This window comes from Nannobrachium achirus (genome assembly GCF_963921795.1).
Source record: "Nannobrachium achirus genome assembly, chromosome: 18".
Lineage (NCBI taxonomy): Eukaryota > Metazoa > Chordata > Actinopteri > Myctophiformes > Myctophidae > Nannobrachium > Nannobrachium achirus.
Window position 1 is genome coordinate 50,805,917 of NC_137825.1, and position 21,513 is coordinate 50,827,429.

General features: G+C 43.2%; 1 protein-coding gene across 1 annotated transcript; it reads right to left on the reverse strand.

Moving 5' to 3' along the window:
- Nucleotides 1-1,351: 1,351 nt before the first annotated feature.
- On the reverse strand, nt 1,352-19,455 carry mapk7 (mitogen-activated protein kinase 7). The gene is made up of 8 exons (XM_080747139.1): nt 19,308-19,455; nt 12,957-13,240; nt 11,277-11,442; nt 8,680-9,722; nt 7,704-8,189; nt 6,030-7,135; nt 4,188-4,321; nt 1,352-2,380 (listed from the first exon to the last, which is right to left on the reverse strand). Exons 2-8 carry the CDS (start codon nt 13,234-13,236, stop codon nt 2,233-2,235), a joined length of 3,363 nt encoding a protein of 1,120 aa, XP_080603265.1. The 5' UTR covers nt 13,237-13,240; nt 19,308-19,455; the 3' UTR covers nt 1,352-2,232.
- Between the last annotated feature and the right edge of the window lie 2,058 nt (nt 19,456-21,513).

A 21,513-nucleotide genomic window follows, 5' to 3' on the forward strand; every position in this document is an offset into this window, starting at 1 on the left:
CAATGTTTTAATTTCATAATTTGTCATTTTAGATGTATTAAAAAGTCCTTAAATTGTCATTTTAGAAACGTGCATATACCCTCTATACACTTGAACTTTGTTGGTTTGTTTACTGTTGAGTGAGAAAGCAATGTTGTCATCTGGGGACCCCCCCCCCCCCCCCCGGTTGAGAACCACTATCCTAATGGATCCGATTTGGATTCAGGGTGTTGAGTGATTCCAAGCCAAAATCCAAATCTGAACCACCTGGATAGGGATTAAATGATATGTATTTTTTTTTTTAAATGTCAATTAAATTAAGTCTCTCCACATCTGTATGCAAATTACATCCAGCATATATAGAGGGTATGCATGTGACATCATCATACCAGGAAGTTATGCGGGAACGCCTACTAGGCTGTAGCTCAGGAGGTAGAGCAGGTTGGCCAATGGTCCATGGGTTGGTGGTTAAAATCCCGACTCCTCCTGTCTACATGTCGATCTACATGTCGAAGTGTCCTTGGGCAAGACACTGAACCCCACATTGATCCAATAAGAAGGTCGGTGTCAGCTTGCCACCGTTGGTGTGTGAATGTGGGAAGTGAGGACGCTGGCGTCGACTGTTGGCCGCTTCACCTCCCAATGTATGAATGAATGAACCTTTGTAAAGCGCTTTGAGCACTTGGAAAAAGCGCTATAAAAATTTGATTCATTAGGTGGCAAAAAACTACTTTCTGGCCTTGACAGCCCTTACATCCAAACCGAAAACTCCTGATTGCATTAAACGACTAAACTCACTTTGCAATTCACTTCATGCATGCACATACCCTCTATTCAAACTGACTCGATGTCTGGGAGATGGGTGGGTTATTGCTGAGAAATGATAATCATGTCCTGATGTGAAAGAATATTTCAAAAGAAGGAAAAGGTTATTTATTGCCAACCAAAATCTGCTGATATTCGGGTAGTGTCATAAATAAACGTAATGTTGACATGGCACACACTATCTAGAAAATAAAAACATGGCACTTATTTTCAAAAAGATTGCATACCTATTGCTGTAGATTCTTTAAAATGCTGAGTACAGGCCAATAGCTTCAATTGAATTTGTGTTAATACTCCCTAATCGGGAGATAAGGGACCGTCAGGTCGCATACACAAAGTTTAGAAGGCAATCGTAGCCGTAACTTATATAATTAATTATGCCATGAAATGAGAACTATCATACCTAGTTTTTATTGCACTTCAAAACCACCAGACCACATAAATGTAAACAGACAAGGCCAGGTGATGACCTGTTTTACTTTATTCAAAACAGAAAGCACTACAATGGTAATGGTAGAAAATGGTAGTGTGTATTAAAAAGAGGCATCTTAAATTAATTTGTTCGTCATAGCTTGTCGTTTTCATGCTAGAAATTCCACAAACGTATCAAAATTCTGTGTCGCGAGTATGACTGAGCGGCTTTCTCGTCTTCAATTCCAGGAAAGGGAGGAGTGGCGTCAGTTCAGCAAAAGGCGCGCATGCAAAATGTATTATTGTTTTCCCCCCTGTAGGCGAGGTATGGCAGCTGCCTTATAGTCGGGGGCGTTAGGGATATTTCGCGCTAATCGAGTCGGCGACCTTCGGGGTCATCACAGCAGCCAAATCAACTCCCATCGACTTTCTATACAGGAGGAAAATACCCAGAAAAACTTTTTTTTTTCTGGGTATTTAAGTAGGATGTGAGGGGTGGGTCTAACTAGGGGTTTATCATGATGCTGAATCCATTGCAAGCATTTGTTTTTTCACAAAAAACATTCCTTGGGCTATAATTGGCCCCAGAAAACGATGGTTTAGTGATGAAAAGTGATGAGTCATCACTTTTCACCGTTTGGTGGGCGTTTTCTTGGGCCATTTATAGCCCAAGGAATGTTTTTTTGTGCAAAACAAATGCTTGCAATGGATTCAGCATCATGACAAACCCCTAGTTAGACCTCTCACATCCTACTTAAAGCAGATTTATTTCTGGGTATTTTCCTCCTGTATAGAAAGTCGATGGGAGCCCAACTTGATTTGGCCGCTGTGGCGACCCCGAAGGTCGTCGGCTCGGTCGCCCTAGCTAAATCATTAGAGCAAGCCCTGGGCTACATCGGTGCAAAATTTGGCGCTTTTAGACTAAAATAGCGCGAAATGGCCATGTTATCTCCCTAACGCCCCCGACTAATACCTTGCCATACCCAATTGACGCCTTCGGAAGGGAGAGCACAGAACTCAAGTGTCAGGAGGGGTGGAGTCAGAGAGGATCATGGGAGAACCCAGCTGTAGCTCTTGCTGGAGGGACTCCAAATCAGCTTGGCTCATGTGGTGGACCTCCAGCCAATCAGAGATGAGGGAGGCAGACAGGGGCCCTGTGTCATAACTGATGGAGGAGAAGAAAATGGAACAATTTAGAAAAAGGTACCATTCATAGTGCATTAATTCAGTGTTTCTCAACCACTGTGCCTGGGGACCTTTGGTGTGCCCCTGAGAAGGGTCAAGTGTGCACCTTGAAACTGCTTGAAAGTCAGTATTGTATTTATCATTTTAAAAATGATTTAAACTAGTGAAAAAAGCCGATCTACAAGCACACAACGCCTCGCGGTGCGAGGCGTTGTGTGCTTGTAGATCTGCTGTTTTCTCTACTGTTGTGCGACAGCCTTGTATGAGGAAGCAGGGCTTTACTTTGCGAAGAAACATACAAATTTGAAACTTGGAGATACAAAGTTTCTTCCTGACAGTGACGATATTTACACCCCCGTATTATGTTGGTGTGCCCATGCAGAAAAAAGGTTGAGAAATACTGCATTAATTACAGTATTTTCTGAACTATAAGGCGCACCTGACTATAAGGCGCACTGTCAATGAATGGTCTATTTTCAAACTGTTTTCATATATAAGGCGCACCTGACTATAAGGCGCACATAATAGACGCTACCGTTGCGTTATGCATCCAACAGATGGAGCTGTGCTAAAGGGAATGTCAATGTCAATGAATGATCCATATATAAGGCGCACTGGACTATAAGGCGCACTGTAGTTTTTTGAGAAAATTAAAGGCTTTTAAGTGCGCCTTATAGTCCGGAATATACGGTAACCCATTTAGACCTGAAAAAAAGTCTTCTAGATCTTAACAGTTTTCTGAAAAACCTATGTTTCTCTGTCAGTGGTTCTCAAAACCTGTTCATGTCAAGGACCCCCTAGAATTATATGTATTTGACCACGGTCCCTCATCTGAAAATATTTAGTTCCAGGGACCAAGAGAAAGAAGGATTTGCGCAACAAAAAAAAACTTTCAAAGATTTGCACAAATTTTCAAGATTCTTCAAAAATAGCAGATCTACAAGCTCGCAGCCTGGCACTCTGTGCCGTGCTGTGAGCTTGCATATCTGCTATTTTCTAAATAGTTAAAGCATGAAATAATGGTTCAAGTGGTGACACAGATTATGCGTACCCGGTCTAAATGGGTTTTGAATATTACTCCTCTCAAGTCATTAGTAATCTCTTTTTGTATTGTATTACGACTACTCGATATTTCACACTACGGTACACTGCAACAGAGTTGCAGGCTGACGCAATTATTCCGTTATTAATGAAAAATCTAAGAGCAAATGTCAAGTACGATACAGTTGAGGTCAGGTTGAATGGTGACTTAGCTGTAACCTTCTTCGGTCTCGGAGGTTGAACTGTGGAGTTTAGCTATAACTAGGGCTGTCACGATATGACATTTTACATGACGATTAATTGTCACTCAAATAATTGCGATTAACGATTTAATTGTGTTTTTGTCGTTGATAATTACATTTCTGTTTGGGCTTTTAGGCTTTGAAGATGCACATGGCAGATATAACACATAACCTAAATACACAATGAAATTACTGACATATTTGACAACTTACTAAAGAACATTGATAGTGGAAATAGCCGATCTACAAGCTCACAGTGCGTCGCGATGTGATGCGTTGTGAGCTTGTAGATCTGCTATTTCCACTATTTCCGAAAATGCATGAACATTTTGCAACATTCACGATTATGACGATTATGACAAAATAATAGCGATTATGTCAAATAATTGCGATTAGCGATTATGTCAAATAATAGCGATTATGTCAAATAATTGCGATTATGTCAAATAATTGCGATTAGACAATTATGTAATAACTGTGACAGCCCTAGCTATAACACCTCACCTGTCTCGGAGGTCGGAGTGCGGGAGGTCCGTGAGGGACTGGTTGAGGAGGTCGTCCAGATCAAAGCCCACGCCATACCCGGCCCCGCTGCCCTTCGGAGTCACTGAAAACACTGGGGGCAAAACATCCTCCACCTGACGAGAGAGAAGACACAACATTACATTAGCCGCAGGGGTGGGCAACTTTGATGATGGAGAGGGCCACTATATTTTCACACTCACTCCAGAGGGCCATATACTGTACTGTCAGGCAGTTATCTCGTATTTTAACTTTTTTCCTAAATGAATGCTGTACTCCGTCATTCTGTCACACACAAGTGGCAAAAAGAGCAGATCTACAAGCTGGACTTCAAGCAACTCTGACTTTAGAGGGTTGACATTTCTCTAATATAAATCCTTGTTTTGAGTGGCCTTGTGTAATATTGTAATATTTTGAAATATTCATGAGCTGTGTGCCATAGAATTTCAAAATCTTAACCAAAAAGGTTTGGAATAATTCACTGCATGTGTAATGTATCTAGAACATATGAAAGTTTGAAAAGAATATACGAAAGTTTCAAGAAAATCTACTTTTACACAGTATTCAAATCTTTCGAGATTGATCTGTAAGTGATATTACACTAATTGTACATATTTTGTTCTTGTGGTAATTGTTTATCTCCAAACATCAAAAGGCATAATTTGACCTCTAGGATACACAAATAAGTCGGTGTGTCCAAAAGAACGTAGTTACTGCACTCTGGCTTTGTAAGGGCAGTCTAAGATAACAAAGGAAATATCTGTGCTGCCGACTCCTTTGATGCAAATAACTTAAGTACACTTAATATGCAAAGCACAGAATAGTAGAGAAGACAACAATGACGTGTAGCAGTATAATGAGAAACCCTGACTAGACATGGGACGATAATCGTTATTATCGTTAATCGTGATAGAAAACACTCATGATAATCGTATCGTGCAGATTTAGATTTAACGTGAAATTATGCACTGGGATCAATTCAGCTTTTAATTGCCGCGCTGCATATTCGGTACCATTTAAACCCTCTATAATTGGTAAACGGACCTGGAAATAACATACTTCTTTTTTCACTCTCTACCAAATGTCTTTGCCAAAGAAATAGGCGATCTACAAGCTCGCGATGCGCCACAGCGCGACGGGTTGTGAGCTTGTAGATCTGCTATGTTTTGGCAAATGTTCCACCCCAGGATAATGGATGTTGGGGATATTTTGATTATCGTGATAATATCGTAAATCGATTATTTTTTTGGGTCACAATAATCGTGACATGACATTTTCATATCGTCCCATCCCTAACGACAAGGACGTGAAGCAGATAACAGGGTTCCCACACATTTTTACCAATTAATTTCCAAAACTTTTCCAGAATATTTAACCCAATTTCCAAGACTATAACAATAATTCAGCTCAATAACGAGTTATATGCGCAATGCCCAAAGACAGGTAGTGTATGCCAGTGGTTCTCAACCTTTTCAGGCCGTGACCCCCGAAATAATCGTATTTGAACTGGGAACCCCGGCACCCTGACAAGCACTAAGAGTTGAGGAATTTTGTATAACATGGTTTTATTGTGAAGATAGCAGATCTACATGCTACAAGCATTTAGATCGGCTACTTTCACACTTTCTCCCTCTAATATTTGACAATTTGGCCAATGTTTAATTTGTCATTTCAGAGGTATTAATTTTTTCCAGGACCTTCCAGGACCCTTGATCAATTTCCAAACTTTTCCAGTACTGGAAAAATATTTTTCTAATTTCAAAATATTTCCAGGAATTTCATGACCGTGGGAACCCTGAGATAATGAGAAACCCTGACACGGACCTGTGACTTGGAGAGCTGCAGCGTCACTGTGTGGATGTCCGGGGCCACGGAGGGCCCCGGCTGCCCGGTGTCCGTGAACCCCAGGCTGTGCTGGGGCTGGGAAGAAGGGCCCCCGAGGGCCCCGCAGAGAGGGTTCGTCGTCTGCGCTCCGGTCTTCTCCTCTGTGGAGGGACAGAGCTTCTCCATTGGCCCAGGACTCGCCGCGTTAGGGAGGCCGTTTTGACCTCCTGCGCCCGCATTGCCATTCGTCTCTCTGGCGGCCATCGCTGGGGCTTTGGTCAGAAAGGTTTCCAAAGGAAGCAGCTGAGCCTGAGGATGAGGTTGCGGTTGGGAATGAGTTTGACTTTGAGGTTGAGGCTGAAGGAAGCTTGCTTGTGGCGGCTGCTGAGGTCTATTTGGTTGTGGCTGCAGAGGCGGCCTCGCCTCTACTTGCTGCCCACTCCAGCTGCCCAGGCAGTTGAAACCACTCTGTCCCCCGTTCTCGCTCTGCGGCTTGAGCATGTTCTTGACAAAGCCGATAGAGGCCGCCATTATATCTATTCCTCCAGCCGCGGACACTACTCCCATTTCCGCAGGCTTCGTCTGGCTCATGGAGAAAGGTAGCGACGCCTGCGTGCTCGGAGGCTGAAAAAAAACAGGCAGCCTGGATTTCACTTGAGGGTTCAGCTGCTCGTGAGACTGAATCTTCCCTCCCTCTTTGTCGGATTTTTTGCCCACCGACGTGTGGGCGTTATCGCCGACCCCCACGCCGTGGTGCGAGTTCATGTTGCAGTCCTTGCTCTTTGCCCCGTCGTCGTTAGGTACCTGACATTTGTCGTTGCAGCTGTCCATCATCTTCTTCCAGCGTTCCAGTAGGCTTTTGTCATTGTCACTCAACAGAACCCCGCCCAGCGAGTCCCCGTGCCTGCCCTCTTTCCTCTCCTTTTCCTTCAGCTTTCTCTCTCGCTCTCGCGCTCGTTCCTGCCTCTTCCTTCTCTTCTCCTCTCGCTCCCTCTGCCGCTCCTGGGCCGTGATGGGTCGGCGCGACTCGTGAAGAGACGACAGGGAGGACGACATGCTTCCTCCTCCCGCACAAACGTCCATTCCCGGCGCGGGCGTAGCTCCGTCTGCAATTAAAAAACATGTGGGATGTATATCATTCTAGTCCGGGGGTCTTCAACGTTTTCAGGCCAAGGACCCCTTAGCTGAGAGAGAGATGAAGCAGGGACCCCCACTACATATCGTATAAAATTGGGTTGCAAAGTTCATCAATTTCTTATACAGCTTAGACTTGTTTGACAGCACAGTATCATCTGTGTAGGTTGGATTAATGTGTATTTTCATACATTTAACCACTTGAAATACCTACTAGTCTGCTCTTCTTTTCCCTCTACACCAATCCTCTGTGCCAAAAAATAGCCGATCTACAAGCTCACAACGCCTCGCAGCGCGAGGCGTTGTGAGCTTGTAGATCTTTTTTGGCTAATGTTCCACTATAATAGGGATAGGCTAGGGTTCCAGTGATTAATGTATAAAACATGATCCTATCACACAAAGAGTTGGAGGACCCCTTGTAATGACTCTGAGGACCCCCCAAGGGTCCCGGACCCCCTGTTGAAGACCCCTGTTCTAGTCATCACCATCACTTACAAGGCATACATCTATTATGACTGAAGCTCAACATTTTGAACTTACCACCTCTGGCTTTGTTTCGGAGAGCCGCTCTGAGTGCCGCTTTAGTATCTTCCGAAATGGCTCCTTCTTTTCTGGTCCCGTCGCCCACAACGGGTGGAGCCCTGGCGCCCTTGGACAGCGACTGCGAGAGGGACTGAGACAGCGACTGGGCTTGGGCCTGGGACAGAGACAGAGAAGGCACGGTGCTGGGAAGGGGCGTCATGGTCTGGGCCGGGGTCGCAGGCATACAAGCGGGAGCCTGGTTCACGGACTGGCTCTGCGTCGCCTGCGTCGTCGCCGCTTGGCTCTTGGGCAGCCGCTCGTCCTTGGAACAATCTCGCATCGCCTCGGACGGAGCTTCCTGGCTGGAGCTGACCGGCGTCGTCAGGTCTATGGTCTCTGGCTGACCGCCGTCTGAGCTGGCACTGGGCATGTCCACGTCGACCGGCACGCTGTCGGACTTGGTGAGCGGAGGCAAGTTGTGGGTCACTCGGGAGGGAGTTATCTCTGAAAGGGAAGTGGGCTGGTTGTTAAAGGTGTATTCAGTGATAATGAAAGTGGCCGGAGGCAATGTTTCGTTTTTTTACACCATTATAATGTTCTCGTTTTGATCATTAGACCCAATCACTGAATATCAGTAGGCCTACATCTCCAGCTTCAGTATATGTACTAATTTACTACGAGACAGTGTCATTTTATGAGTTCAGTAGTTTACAATCTAGGCATTTAGCAGATGTTCTTAATTCAGAGCGACTGTGGCTCTCAAAACCTTTATTTTGACCATCATAACTAAACATCATAACATAACTACAGCCATACTCTACCCTGATTGGTCGAGGACTGGCTGGCCACCTCTGAAAACCGAACCTAGCTATGCTCGTAACACAGGCCATGGTGGAAGTCCTTATATGGTCAGCACACATTCTAGTGAGGAGAATGAATGGAAAATGTACCAATTATATTCGTATTTGAATGAAATACAAATCACTGAATATACCTTTAAAGGACGACATTTGATTTGGAAAGGCCCGGCTCCCCTCGGCTGGTGTGTGGATCGCGGCGTCGTGTTTGTTTTGGCCCTCCGTTGCACGCTGCGGATGCATCGGTGCTGCTTGAGAAAGCTGTGCGACGTGTTTGGTCAGGTTGGCCGCGGAGGCCTGAGAAATAAGCTGGTTACTGCCGGGCACTCCTCCACCTAGCCCGGGTCCGCCGTTCACCTGTGGCAAGGGTCTGAACTGTAGCCTCGGACGCGGGCAGCTTTTCTTCTTCACGTGAAAGTCCTGGATCTCCATCAGGATGGCCTCTTTGATCTGTTCTTTGTTCATCTGTAGCTTGTCAAATTCAAAGTCAAACGCCGGCACACAGATGGGCTCGTCGTCCGAGTCGTGGTACTTGTCCAGGTAAGGGTGCGCGAGCGCTTGCGTCACGCCGATGCGCTCGCGGGGGTCGAAACGCAACATGGCCCCGAGCAGGTCCAGAGCCTCCGGCTCAGCATGAGGATACAGCTTGGCCAACGGCACGGGCGCACGTGACGGCAGGCTCTGAACATAGGAGCGCACCCTCTCTGCGCCGATAGCGTCGATCACGCCCTCCGGAGGAGTGCCTAACACCGACAGGATGAGCTGCAGCTGGTGGACGTAGTGTTTCCCGGGAAAGAGCTGTTTGCGTCCGAGCATCTCGGCAAAGATGCACCCCACCGACCACAGGTCGATGGCCAGGCTGTAGTGGTGCAGCGAGAGCATGAGTTCCGGGGCGCGGTACCACCTCGTGGCCACGTACTCCGTCATGAACGAGTGGGACTCCTCGGGGTGCGAGCTGAGGCCCCGCGCCATGCCAAAGTCGCCTATCTTCAGCTCGCAGTTCTCGTTGACCAGCAGGTTGGACGGCTTGAGGTCGCGGTGGATGACGTTGGCCGAGTGCACGTACTTGAGGCCGCGGAGGAGCTGGTACAGGAAGTAGCGCGCGTGCTCCGGGGTCAGCGGCTGGCCCGAGTGAATGATCTGGTGGAGGTCGCTCTCCATCAGGTCCAGTACCACGTATCTACGCACAAGACAAGAGGACAAGCGAGTAGATGAGACCATGGGAGTTAACCCATTTATGCATAGAATTATGTAATGCTTAACAATTGAAAAATAGCAGGTATACAAGCTCAAATATTTGCTTCTGGGTGGTCCCTGGAACAGCATATTTTGAGATGGAGTCTGCGGCCAAATACATGTAATTTTGGGGGTCCTTGACATGAAATGGTTTGAGAACCACTAATTTAGAAGAAGGATTTAAGACATTTATAGAATCGTGTCAAAAAGACTTGCACAAATGTTCACGATTTTTCAAAAATAGCAGATCTAGAAGCCCTGTGAGCTTATAGATCTGCTATGTTTTAATAGTTAAAGCATAAAATAATGGTTAAAGTGGTTCAAATCTAAAGTGACACAGATTTGCGTTCAGACCCAAATGGGTTTAAAATTTAAATACAACAGAATCTTGACATTTCTAATATCTGAGATGACAAAATGTTGCAGTACAGTGAACATTTATATGACTATGCTCTATGAATGAGCTATGAATGGACTACACAACAGTGGTATAGTTTATTTCTTATAAATATTTATCTATTTCTTGTTTAGTTCTAGAAACCGATGGCTGGACTGTGATTGGTCAACAAAAGCTTTCCATACTTGTTGTACTTTTATCAAAATGCCACATAACCCAGACTGGAATAGGAGTATGGATATCAGGGTTCAAAACAACAAAAAACGCAAAGCTTATATACTTTGTTGCACAATAAATATCAAGAATAGAAATCAATAAGATTTATTTGCCAATCGTCAGGTACAAGCAGAACATTTAAATTAAATAAAGAAAACAAGCTAGATATGAAGCCTTCGGCAGATAAAAAAAAGAATGTGTTAATGTGGTTAACATATTTCTTTTTTAAATTAAATTTATATTAGAAAAAAATATCTCCCAAAAGGAAATGCATATATTTAATTCAGTCTGACTAGAAGCAGGGATAAAAACCTATCCCCCACAGTGATTAAAAAGAAAGTAATGACCAGAGGTGGGGATATGGAAGGGGAGTATTAAAAGCAGAGGTATGGATTGGGCTGTCACAAATATTACATAATCGTCTAATTGCAATTATTTGACATACCTGTAATTGCGATTCTTTTTCATAATCGTCATAATCGTTTACATGTTGAAAAATGTTCATATATATTTTTTTAAAGTGTGGAAATAGCAGATCTACAAGCTCAAAACGTGTCGCATTGCGATGCGTTGTGAGCTTGTAGATCGGCTATTTCCACTATAAATATTATTTTTTAAGTATAAAGTTGTCAAATATGTCAGTAATTTCTTTGTATATTTAGGTTATGTGTCATATCTGCCATGTGCAACTTCAAAGCCTAAAAGCCAAACAGAAATGCAATTGTCAACGACAAAAACACAATTAAATTGTTAATCGTAATTATTTGAGTGACAATTAATCGTCATGTAAAATGTCATAATCGTGACAGCCCTAGGTATGGATTTCACCCCCACTCCACCCCAGCAAATCGAACCATTTTATGAACATCACGGTTAAGGACTTACACAGACTTGAAGGCAGAATGAGGGAGGTTAGGCTGCAGTATGTCTTTGATGGCAATGATGTTGTCATGTTTGAAGTGCTTGAGAATCTTCAGCTCTCGCAGTGTGCGCTTGGCATTCGTGAGCACTTCAAAAGCATTGGAGATCTTCTTTATCGCCACCTGCTGGCCTGTGAAGAGAAAACGTGCCACAATCAAAACAAGCATTAACCGGTTTGAGCAGTTTTAAATAGTTTTCTGTCATCACACCGAGCTACATTCACAGCAAAGTAGTTCCGAGATTTCCAAGCATCCCAAGGCCAGACAGAAATGTAAATATGAACGCTTCGCTCAGTTACATAATTCTGCAGACTGTTATGTGATTTTACAATTTGCGCGTCACGGGTCAGGTTAGTCTCACATAGCCAGACGTTTCGATAGTTGCTCTTAAAGTCTGTGCGAGACTATCTTTAAGACAACAACATAAAAATGTACAGGACGCACATTTTACAAGACAATATTGTTTAGTGTGCCATGTCCTGTAAATTGTTATTTTCCTTCTAGTGCCTTAACCAGAACAAATACCTCTATGTTCACTGGCATGGCAATATAATAAAGTGGTTCTTCTGAGTTTGTCGATAAAATAATATATCTAACTATTAATACATCTGGGTTCTCCAACGTTACTTCTGTGAACTCCTACATTCAATCCCTCATATACTGTGCACATCCCCGGGCAAGGTCCGAGTAAATTATATGAAGAATAAAAAATACAGCCAAGGCATGCATTCTGAATAGAAATTAATAGGAGTTTGGGATATATACATTATTTGATCATCTCTTTTTCAGAGTGTATGCATCAGCAGTATTTGTATTCTATAATCAGGGTTGCCATACATTTAAACAATGAATTTTCAAAACCTTTCCAAAGTATTTGGCCTATAGCAATCATACAGTGCAATAATGAGGCTCTTAAACCGATTGTTATCAATGCATCAGACAGACTTGAGCGAAGGATGTCACGTGACAAAAATAACAGATCTATAAGCTAACAACGTATCACATAGCACTGCGTTTTACCATTTAATGTTGGACAAAACAATACATTTTGTGGTAACATGTCCTTGGTTTGAACTCCCTTTGGTCCGACCACCTAAACCTAACCTTAACCCTAACCTCAGTAAAACTATGCCTAAACCTAATCCTGTCGACGCTGGTGAGTAGCTAACCTGCCGACGCTGGTGAGTAGCTAACCTGTCGACGGTGTTCGGACCAACGGGAGTTCGAACCATGGGGCAGTCCCCAAATGTTGTTGTTGTCTGGCAGAAACCTCGTATCTCCATTTGAACTTGTTTGAGCTTACTATAGTGTCACACAGCAGCATCAGAAGTAGCAGATCCACAAGCTTGAAATATTTGAACCCGGAAAAAAGTAACAGTTTTGGATATGAGGTTTCCTCCCGAGTCAGAGACAAATATTCAAACGTTGTATTAATTCTAAACCTTTTCCAGACCTGGAAATCGTTTTTTCTCATTTCAAAATATTTACAGGAATTTCATAGCCGTGGGAACCCTGTATACGGAACACATATGAAAACTAATAGTAACAGAGAGGACAATGCAAATGTGTCGAGGAACAATATAAAAACTGCAACTATAAGCAACGATAGTACTCAATTAAGAGACATTTAAGCTTTATCTCATACCATTATCCCGTCTCCTGGCAGAGGAAACGACACCGTAGGCTCCCGTTCCGATGGTTTCTATGACGTCATACTCCTCACCAACCTCAAAGGTCACGTCTAGAGAGTGGGCTTTGAGAAAAGCCAAGTTCTTGGCCGTCGTACTGTTGTCTGTGTTGTTGCCGGTTGTCTCAGACTGCACGCCGTGGTGGCTCTTGTTTTCTCCGCTGTTGTCGCTGGTCATTGCATTTTGAGTCGACATGGCCACAGACTTGGTGACTTCTCCCCCCTCCTTCGTTGACATGGTTCTAAAAGGGAATGGGAAAGTTGAGAAAACAGTTTGCGCTCTTACTAATTAATCCAAGTAATGGTCCAAACTAAAGTGTGAAAGTGAAATATAACAAAAAAATGCAATATGTCAATGACAGAAACTTTTCGTTTAAATACACATCCTCAGATGCCATCGTATGGCATACTGAGGATGGACAAATACTGTATGTGTGAACATTCTATTTATCCATGTGTCGTTAGGTGTGCGGTGTTCACCTAAAAGGAATGAGGAAACAGAAACCTAAAGTTTAAGTTGTTTTAAGCTACAGCATTGCCTATAATCTAAATATAGAAAGAAACGTCATTGTTGACTTGGTTGACTTCGGTCGATTTCATGAAACAGAAATCCCCTTTACCTTAGGGTATGAGTGACTAATGACATAATCAAGGGTCTAATGTCAGAAGCAGGTTGATGGATACATGAAGGGTGGGCAGACAGACTGGGAACCAAAACATTGTGGGCACTTAGTAAATCTAGTGTGGTCACCAAAACAGAGTGGGCAGTGGGCACCTGAGAAGTCTCGGCACCAAAACAGTGTGGGCACCTGAGAAGTCTGGGCATCAAAACAGAGTGGGCACCTGAGAAGTCTGGGCACCAAAACAGTGTGGGCACTAGAGCCCGACCGATACCATTTTTTCCGACCGATACCGATATCCGATGTTGGAGAGTGCTAGAGCACCGATACCGATACGATACCGATGTTTTGTAAAAAAAAAAAAAATATTCATTTAAGATCATTTAATTGACAGCTCGCCCCTCGGATAAATGGTCAGATTATTGCTTTTTTTGTGCTTTTCATGTCAAACTTTAAGTTTGGTCGCAGTTATCAATTTCTATTGCTTGTTGGATAATAATACTCTTTTAATTTGGGGGTTCTGCTGTGTTTTGTCTCGTTTATGAATTAATATGTGTCTTTTATCCAAACGTAAATGCATTGCCAAGCAATTAAACAACACAAGTTCTATAGTCTATAGTCAGACATCTATATTTCTCTGTGGATTTTCACATAGGCCTACACACCTTCCTCCACCGCAACATGAAAAATCAGAGTTAGACAGTGCATGTGGTGAGTGAACGACACACGAGAGGCAGCAGCTCCAGTAGTGTTGGCTTGCATCTTGGACTATTATACTGCACTCTGCTGGATAATTCTGGTATTGCCCACACATAGGCCTATATAACTCAGGGTTTCATGCTCTATCCGCAGACACGTTACAGACAATTAACTCAGTTACTGCCAATTAAATATGCCTTCTTTGGGTTCTCCCTGCCATAAATCTCCATAGACTTCCATGTAATTTATAGTGCACAGATCATGCACGCCCATGCACAGAGCATGCACCATGTTTGTGCAGGCTGTTCACAGCTTTCAAACAAAAAAATCAGATTGGAAATCCGTTCAGGCATTCTTGAGAAAATAGCCATTATGTTTTACGTTTCATGTTATGTAAGCAAAGATGGCTGCCCTGTATGAAAGATGGGGTTGTATGGGGGGTGGAACATGCAAAATCGCGATTGAAATCATGTTTACTAGATTTAATGGGGTCAAAAAAAATAAAAAAATAAAAAATAAAAAAAATATATATATCGGTATCGGTGGAATAATTCACCGATACCGATACCGATACCGATTAGGCCTGGGGCGGTATGGACATTTTGTTACCGCGATTACTGTCTTCCCATTTACCGCCGGTACTGCGGTAATTACCGCACCCCCGTATCTATTAATTAAGGTTCGGCGATAAGCCAAAATATTGCAATCATCTTCCCAAAAGGAGGGGCGACACAGCCTGACTGCCCGAGTTATACTTCTCCGTACAGCACAGCGTGTCTGGCTTTCAAAGGAGCAGATCTACAAGCTCACAACACGTCGCATCCGCGATGCGTTCTGAGCTTTTAGATCTGCACTGTCGGGTTACCATAGTAACGTAGGCAAGCTACGTAGGCTAGCTACTTGGGCTATTCAGACACAAACAGCTGAAGGAAGGGTTGTCAGATCGTGTACAGTGATTCTGTAAACTCACGTCACGTCACGTCTCAACTCTCAAATCGCAGTGATTGAGTGCTGCTATATACAGGTTTTAGTTACAAGACTTGACAGAAAAGGTTATAAAATCGCCGACGCGCCGCTGGACGGAGCACAACGTGCGACGGAGAAAGTAAAATAGTTTCTCCACAGTGGAGAGGCGACACAGCCTGACTGCCCGAGTTATACTTCTCCGTACAGTACAGCGTGTCTGGCTTTCAAAGGAGCAGATCTACAAGCTCACAACACGTCGCATCCGCGATGCGTTCTGAGCTTTTAGATCTGCACTGTCGGGTTACCATAGTAACGTAGGCAAGCTACGTAGGCTAGCTACTTGGGCTATTCAGACACAAACAGCTGAAGGAAGGGTTGTCAGATCGTGTACAGTGATTCTGTAAACTCACGTCACGTCTCAACTCTCAAATCGCAGTGATTGAGTGCTGCTATAGGTTTTAGTTACAAGACTTGACAGAAAAGGTTATAAAATCGCCGACGCGCCGCTGGACGGAGCACAACTGACGGAGCACAACTGCGACGCGGTGGAGAAAGTAAAATAGTTTCATTTTCGGCTTTAGTCCACGCGGCCCGCGCTCCGCCAGTAATCCGTATGAATAAAAAAAGATATGCCACAACACAAGGTAGCCTATGTATTAACATCCTTGTGTCGAGTGGATTACAGAGAAAGAGTTGTGCTCCGTACTCTATCTATGCCCTGCGTGCAGCCGTGCACTGTACTGCAGGTCTCTGTGTGTGAGTGACGTATGTGGCTTCCAACGTGTGGTACACGGCCCAGAGCAGAGCGGCATGGAGCGCATGCGGTCCTCGCTTCTCCCCCGTTTTAAAACTCGCTTGTTTTCCAATAAAAAATAGACCTTTTTTTTGTCTTTTTACCGCGGTAAGCACAATGACACCGCGGTAGACCTCGGTATACCGCGGTACGGCGGTACGGCGGTTACCGCCTCCAACCCTAATACCGATACCTCCAAAACGACCGATATATCGAATTGACCGATATATCGGTCGGGCTCTAGTGGGCACCTGAGAAGTCTGGGCATCACACCAGATTAGTCTAGGCACCAAAACTGGGAGCAGAACGTGAAGTGGCTTATTGCCATGTCTGTGTGTAAATTAAGCATTAGAAAGGATGCAGTATTAGATTAGAAGAAAGACAAGTTGAACCCAATTGAATTCTATGACAATTTTACAACAATTTGGAGGTTCCCATGTATAATTATCAGTATAAATGTAGAAATCGTAGATTTACAAAATCAAGATTAACCATTAATTCCAGCCCACAATGGCATCATGCAAGCCTCAGTAAAGTATACAGGGTTTAAGTCAGTACATTTAAACCAGGATTAATTTAATCCATGTTAGTGAAACTCTGTCAGTGCTGCTTTATTGGGAAACAACTTGGAAAGGCCAAATGGCCAACGTTGAACATTTCAATCAAAATCTCTGAATGACTTTCTCACATTATCGCAGGATATTGCAGACAGTCATAATATCCTTGTCTTCTGGTGTAAAACATAAATAAATACAAACAGCGCTGTTCTTTAAATCTCCAAAAACAACACATGGTCAAATGTAGCCTACAGTATACCACTTGTTACAAGTTGTTAATGATGCATGCTTTTGCAGGCATTGACACTAAGGCTTGCCCACCTGCCCCCGGCAGGTAATTAAAACCTGGGGGCAGGTGAAGTTTGCTTTCAAGTTGCCCGACAGGGCAAGTGCTCATTTGAGAGGCCGACGCAACCGTCTATAAACACAACAAGATATATCTCTCTAAACACCTGAACATGGCCAGCGTGCTGTCTTCTGGTCTTTTTGGTATTTGGATTTGTAAGTATTGAGGTACAGTATGACATTTTTATCGCACAGCGGACAATGGACAATTTACTTTTCGGGCAAGTGGGCATAACCTTTGGGCAAGTAGAACATGACCTGTACTTGCCCGACGGGCAAGTGCCTCTGAGACCTTAGTGTCAACCCCTGCTTTTGGAATATGTATCAGAGATGCGAGTGAAGTAATAGTGCCCAGTCTACCCCTAAAAAATCTACAATTAAGTGCCCAGTCTTCCAGAAAAAAATACTTTTGCACGCTCATTGTGTAACCCTGATGCAACTTTTTAGACAAACTTAATTTGATCAGAGAACCATAATGTACAGCAGCAGGCTATATGAGTTTTAATACCCCTCGAATAGGGGTGCCCGCTGGCCTACTGGTCCAGGAGCATACCTAGGCATTGCCACATAGGCATGGATGCTTAGTGGCGTCGCCGGTTCGATTCCCCATCGGGACGAACTTTGCCGCGTGTCGCTCCCCATCTCTCCCCCCATTTCCTGTCAGTCTGCTGTCCTATCAATAGGCATAAAAGCCCCAAAAAACAAACATATAAAAATAAAAATACCCCTCGAATACCTGCGCCTTAAAAGCGCCCTCCTACATCATAGAAACCAGAATATGTGGTTTCTCTGAATAATGTTAACGTCAGGCCTGTCTGGCTTGTGAAGTTGTGGGCAGAATGTATGGTTTACACAGTATACAGTCAAACAACACCTTAAGGATTTATATGAACACAAACTGCATGTGATTACTGGAGAATTGTAAAGGCTTCACCGAACACTTGTATGACACTGTAATAAAACAGATACTACTACACAACAGTGGTTCTCAACCAGTGGTCCGGGGACCATTAGTGGCCCTTGAGGGGGTTCCAGGTGGTCCCCAGCTAAATGATGGAGAGTTGGTAACCACATGGACCTTTAGATCTTTAACTCTTGAGAGTTTAAAATGAAACCAAATGGCCAGGTCCATTTGGTTTCATTTTACTCTCCCAGGAGTTAAAGCCATACTGTGTAAGATGCCCAACTAGTGGTCATTAGCCCTATAGCAAACCGCGGTCGCGTCCGCGTCTTTCGGACGTTTTTCGTACCTTCAGACCCCCGCGTCTGCCTCCACCTCGCTGAGATCTATCTTTTAAGGGGTCCCTTGTTCCTGTGCGTTCAGTAATTCCAGAGATACGGACTCCTTCACCCTGCCTGGTAGGCGAAATTACCTAGAGAAGGGATGGTACAAACGGGCGACAACAAATATGGCTGCCATAGCGACCCCACTTCAAGATGCGCTGTGATTGGCCGGCAGTTGTATAACCCTCGCTGTGATTGGCCGGTAGTGTGATGACGCAATTTTGGCGCGAGATCCGGTCCACGGCAAGGATCTCAGTTTACATACAGAGAAGGCTTTACAGGCTGAAATTCACTGCGCGGATCTTCTAAAACTTCTGTGATTTAATAGTTAGGAGAATTTTAAGATTTGTTTTATAAAAAAAGTTACATAGTACAACTTTAAATTATTGTTAAACATCTGCATTACTTTTTTTTTTTTTTACAAAGTCTACACAATTAGAAAATGTAGAAGAATTATTAATTTGATCAACGTTTGCCTGTTGTCTCTCCTATGGCACCGCCGCACCAACATCAATACAGCATGGAATTGTGGACAAAATCTTATCCAACGACCAAAACATATTCTAAGCCTTGGTTCTGAGATGCTAAATGTCATCAAAGGGTGGTCCGTGGCTCAAATGCCCAATACATAATGGACCTTTGGTGTGAAAAGGGCTGAAAACCACTGCTACACAATAAAGACGTAACCTGCTATCCCACTCTCTTTACCCGTATAGGGGCGTAGGCCAGTTACCTGAACAGCTAGCCTTACATCAAGTTGACCCTGCCGTGACTTCCACATAGTTCCACAATAGGGAAGTCACGGCAGGAGTGCATTAACGTAAGGCTACCTGAACAGCCTGCTTTCTAGTAGCCATAAATTATAACTACCAGGAGATATGTCGCTAATATTCGGACACAACGTCCGAATATTAGCGACATATCTCCTGGTAGTTATAATTTATGGCTAGCTTTCTAGGAAGGTACAGGCCAAAATAGCACCCTTCTCTCTAAATTAGACCAAATTGGCTGTAGACGCACGTATCCACGACACATAGATATTCACCTTGTAAACACACCACGGCGGCCAGGCGTGTTTTAATCCCGTAACGGCATGGCAATTCTTCTTGTTTTGGGCTGACTGTTCCGCTGCTTCCTTGTGCCGTTCCGTCTCGCGTTCTGACTGGCACGCGTTGGACCAATCGGGTGACTTCACAGCGTGGCGCGACAGTCCAATAGGAATGAGGAATCCGCGAGAGGCGGGACTTCGGAGCCCCGTTCGGCGCAGCCATTGGTTCTGGGCGGTGCTGCTGCTGCCGACGCATTGTGTGGGATGGCACAAAAGACATTAATTTGATACCGTTTTTATGCCAACTGCAGCGGTGGAAAAAAGTACTCATATTTAAGTAAAAGTATCAATACTGCTATGTGGAAATACCCTTGATACAATAACGGAATTCAACATATAGTAAGTATATACTTACTGTTTGTTTAGATTTACTGTTTTCTTTTCTTTTTTTCCCCCTTTTCTTTACTGCATAGTACTGTGTTCTATTTGTCTGTCATTCAATGTTATATGAGATACTTAAATGGTTTCCTGTTGAAATAAGCTTAGTCTTTTCATGGATCTCCTTTTAGTAGACCTTGTACCAGTGAACTGTACCGTCATGAATCTGTACATTTTCCTATGCAAACTTCTAATAAAGCCTTCAATCAATCAATCAATCAAACAAACATTTACTTGAGTAAAAGTACAAAAGTAGTGGTAAAAATTATAGTGGTGTACAATTGAATGATTGAATCCAATGATGTAGAGAAGAGAATTTTGGACTGAATATCGTTTTTATGCCAACTATCACACATCCAGTGCCCCATTATCCATGACACATTATTTCCTCTTAAACAATAAACTATGAAACTAAATATAAGAATAGAATAGAATAGAATAGAATAGAATAAATTAGAATAGAATAGAATCAACTAGCTGGTCATTTCAACCAGGCCTACATTTTACAACAAATCAGTGAGGCTTTTTTGGGGGAAATAATTGGCAAAATTAAAAAATACAAATACAAAGTCCATTCCTAAAATCTGTAAACCCTCTGAGTCACATTTTTTAGGGATTTTAGGAATGGACTTTGTATTTGCCAGAGGCCCTGACAGTGACTGAAGTCCCCAAACAACTCTGTTATCCAATCAAAAGCTTTGTAAAGATCGTTTTTGACCAATCACAACTTGGAATTTGTTTTTTTAGCACACATGTGTCATGTGAGCAGTGGTGGGAAAAGTACTCACATTTTGTACTCAAGTAGTAAAAGTATCAATACAGCAATATAGAAATAGGCCTATACTCTTTTTTCAAATAGCCTATGCTTAAAATAGGGCTGAAGTGGTTAATTTATGTTTTATAATAATGTATATCTGCAAAGTAATGTTTTCAAATAATTGTAGTTGAGTAATAGTAGAGACTACCGGTACAATATATTATCCTCAAAGATGTTGTGGAGTGGAAGTTTAAGTAGGCCTATTTGAAATTAGTCTAGTAATTCTAGGAAAAGAATCCACTCAGGTTGGAAAAAATTGTCAACTGATTCTGACAGGAAATTAGGTCTACTAGCCAGGATAAAAAATCTACCATAATCTGCTCACTGCAAATACCCACAGTGGCCAAATCAAATTGGGCTCCCATCGACTTTCTATACAGGAGGAAAATACCCATAAAAAAATCTGCTTTAAGTAGGATGTGAGGGGTCTAACTAGGGGTTTGTCATGATGCTGAATCCATTGCAAGCATTTGTTTTGCACAAAAAAACATTCCTTGGGCTACAAATGGCCCCAGAAAATGATGGTTTAGTGATGAAAAGTGATGAGTCATCACTTTTCATCAGTTTTGTGGGCGTTTTCTGGGGCCAATGAATGTTTTTTGTGCAAAACAAATGCGTGCAATGGATTCAGCATCATGACAAACCCCTAGTTAGACCCCTCACATCCTACTTAAAGCAGATCTTTTTTCTGGGTATTTTCCTCCTGTATAGAAAGTCGATGGGAGCCCAACTTGATTTGGCCACTGTGGGTATTTGCAGTGAGCAGATTATGGTAGATTTTTTATCCTGGCTAGTAGACCTAATTTCCTGTCAAAATCAGTTGAAAAACTAAATAACACAATTTTTTCCAACCTCAGCTTTATTTTTACTGGACTAAATTGGAAATACTAATAATAGGCCTAGTAGCCTACTTATATTCAGTAAACTTGTTTTTTTTACTCAAGTACA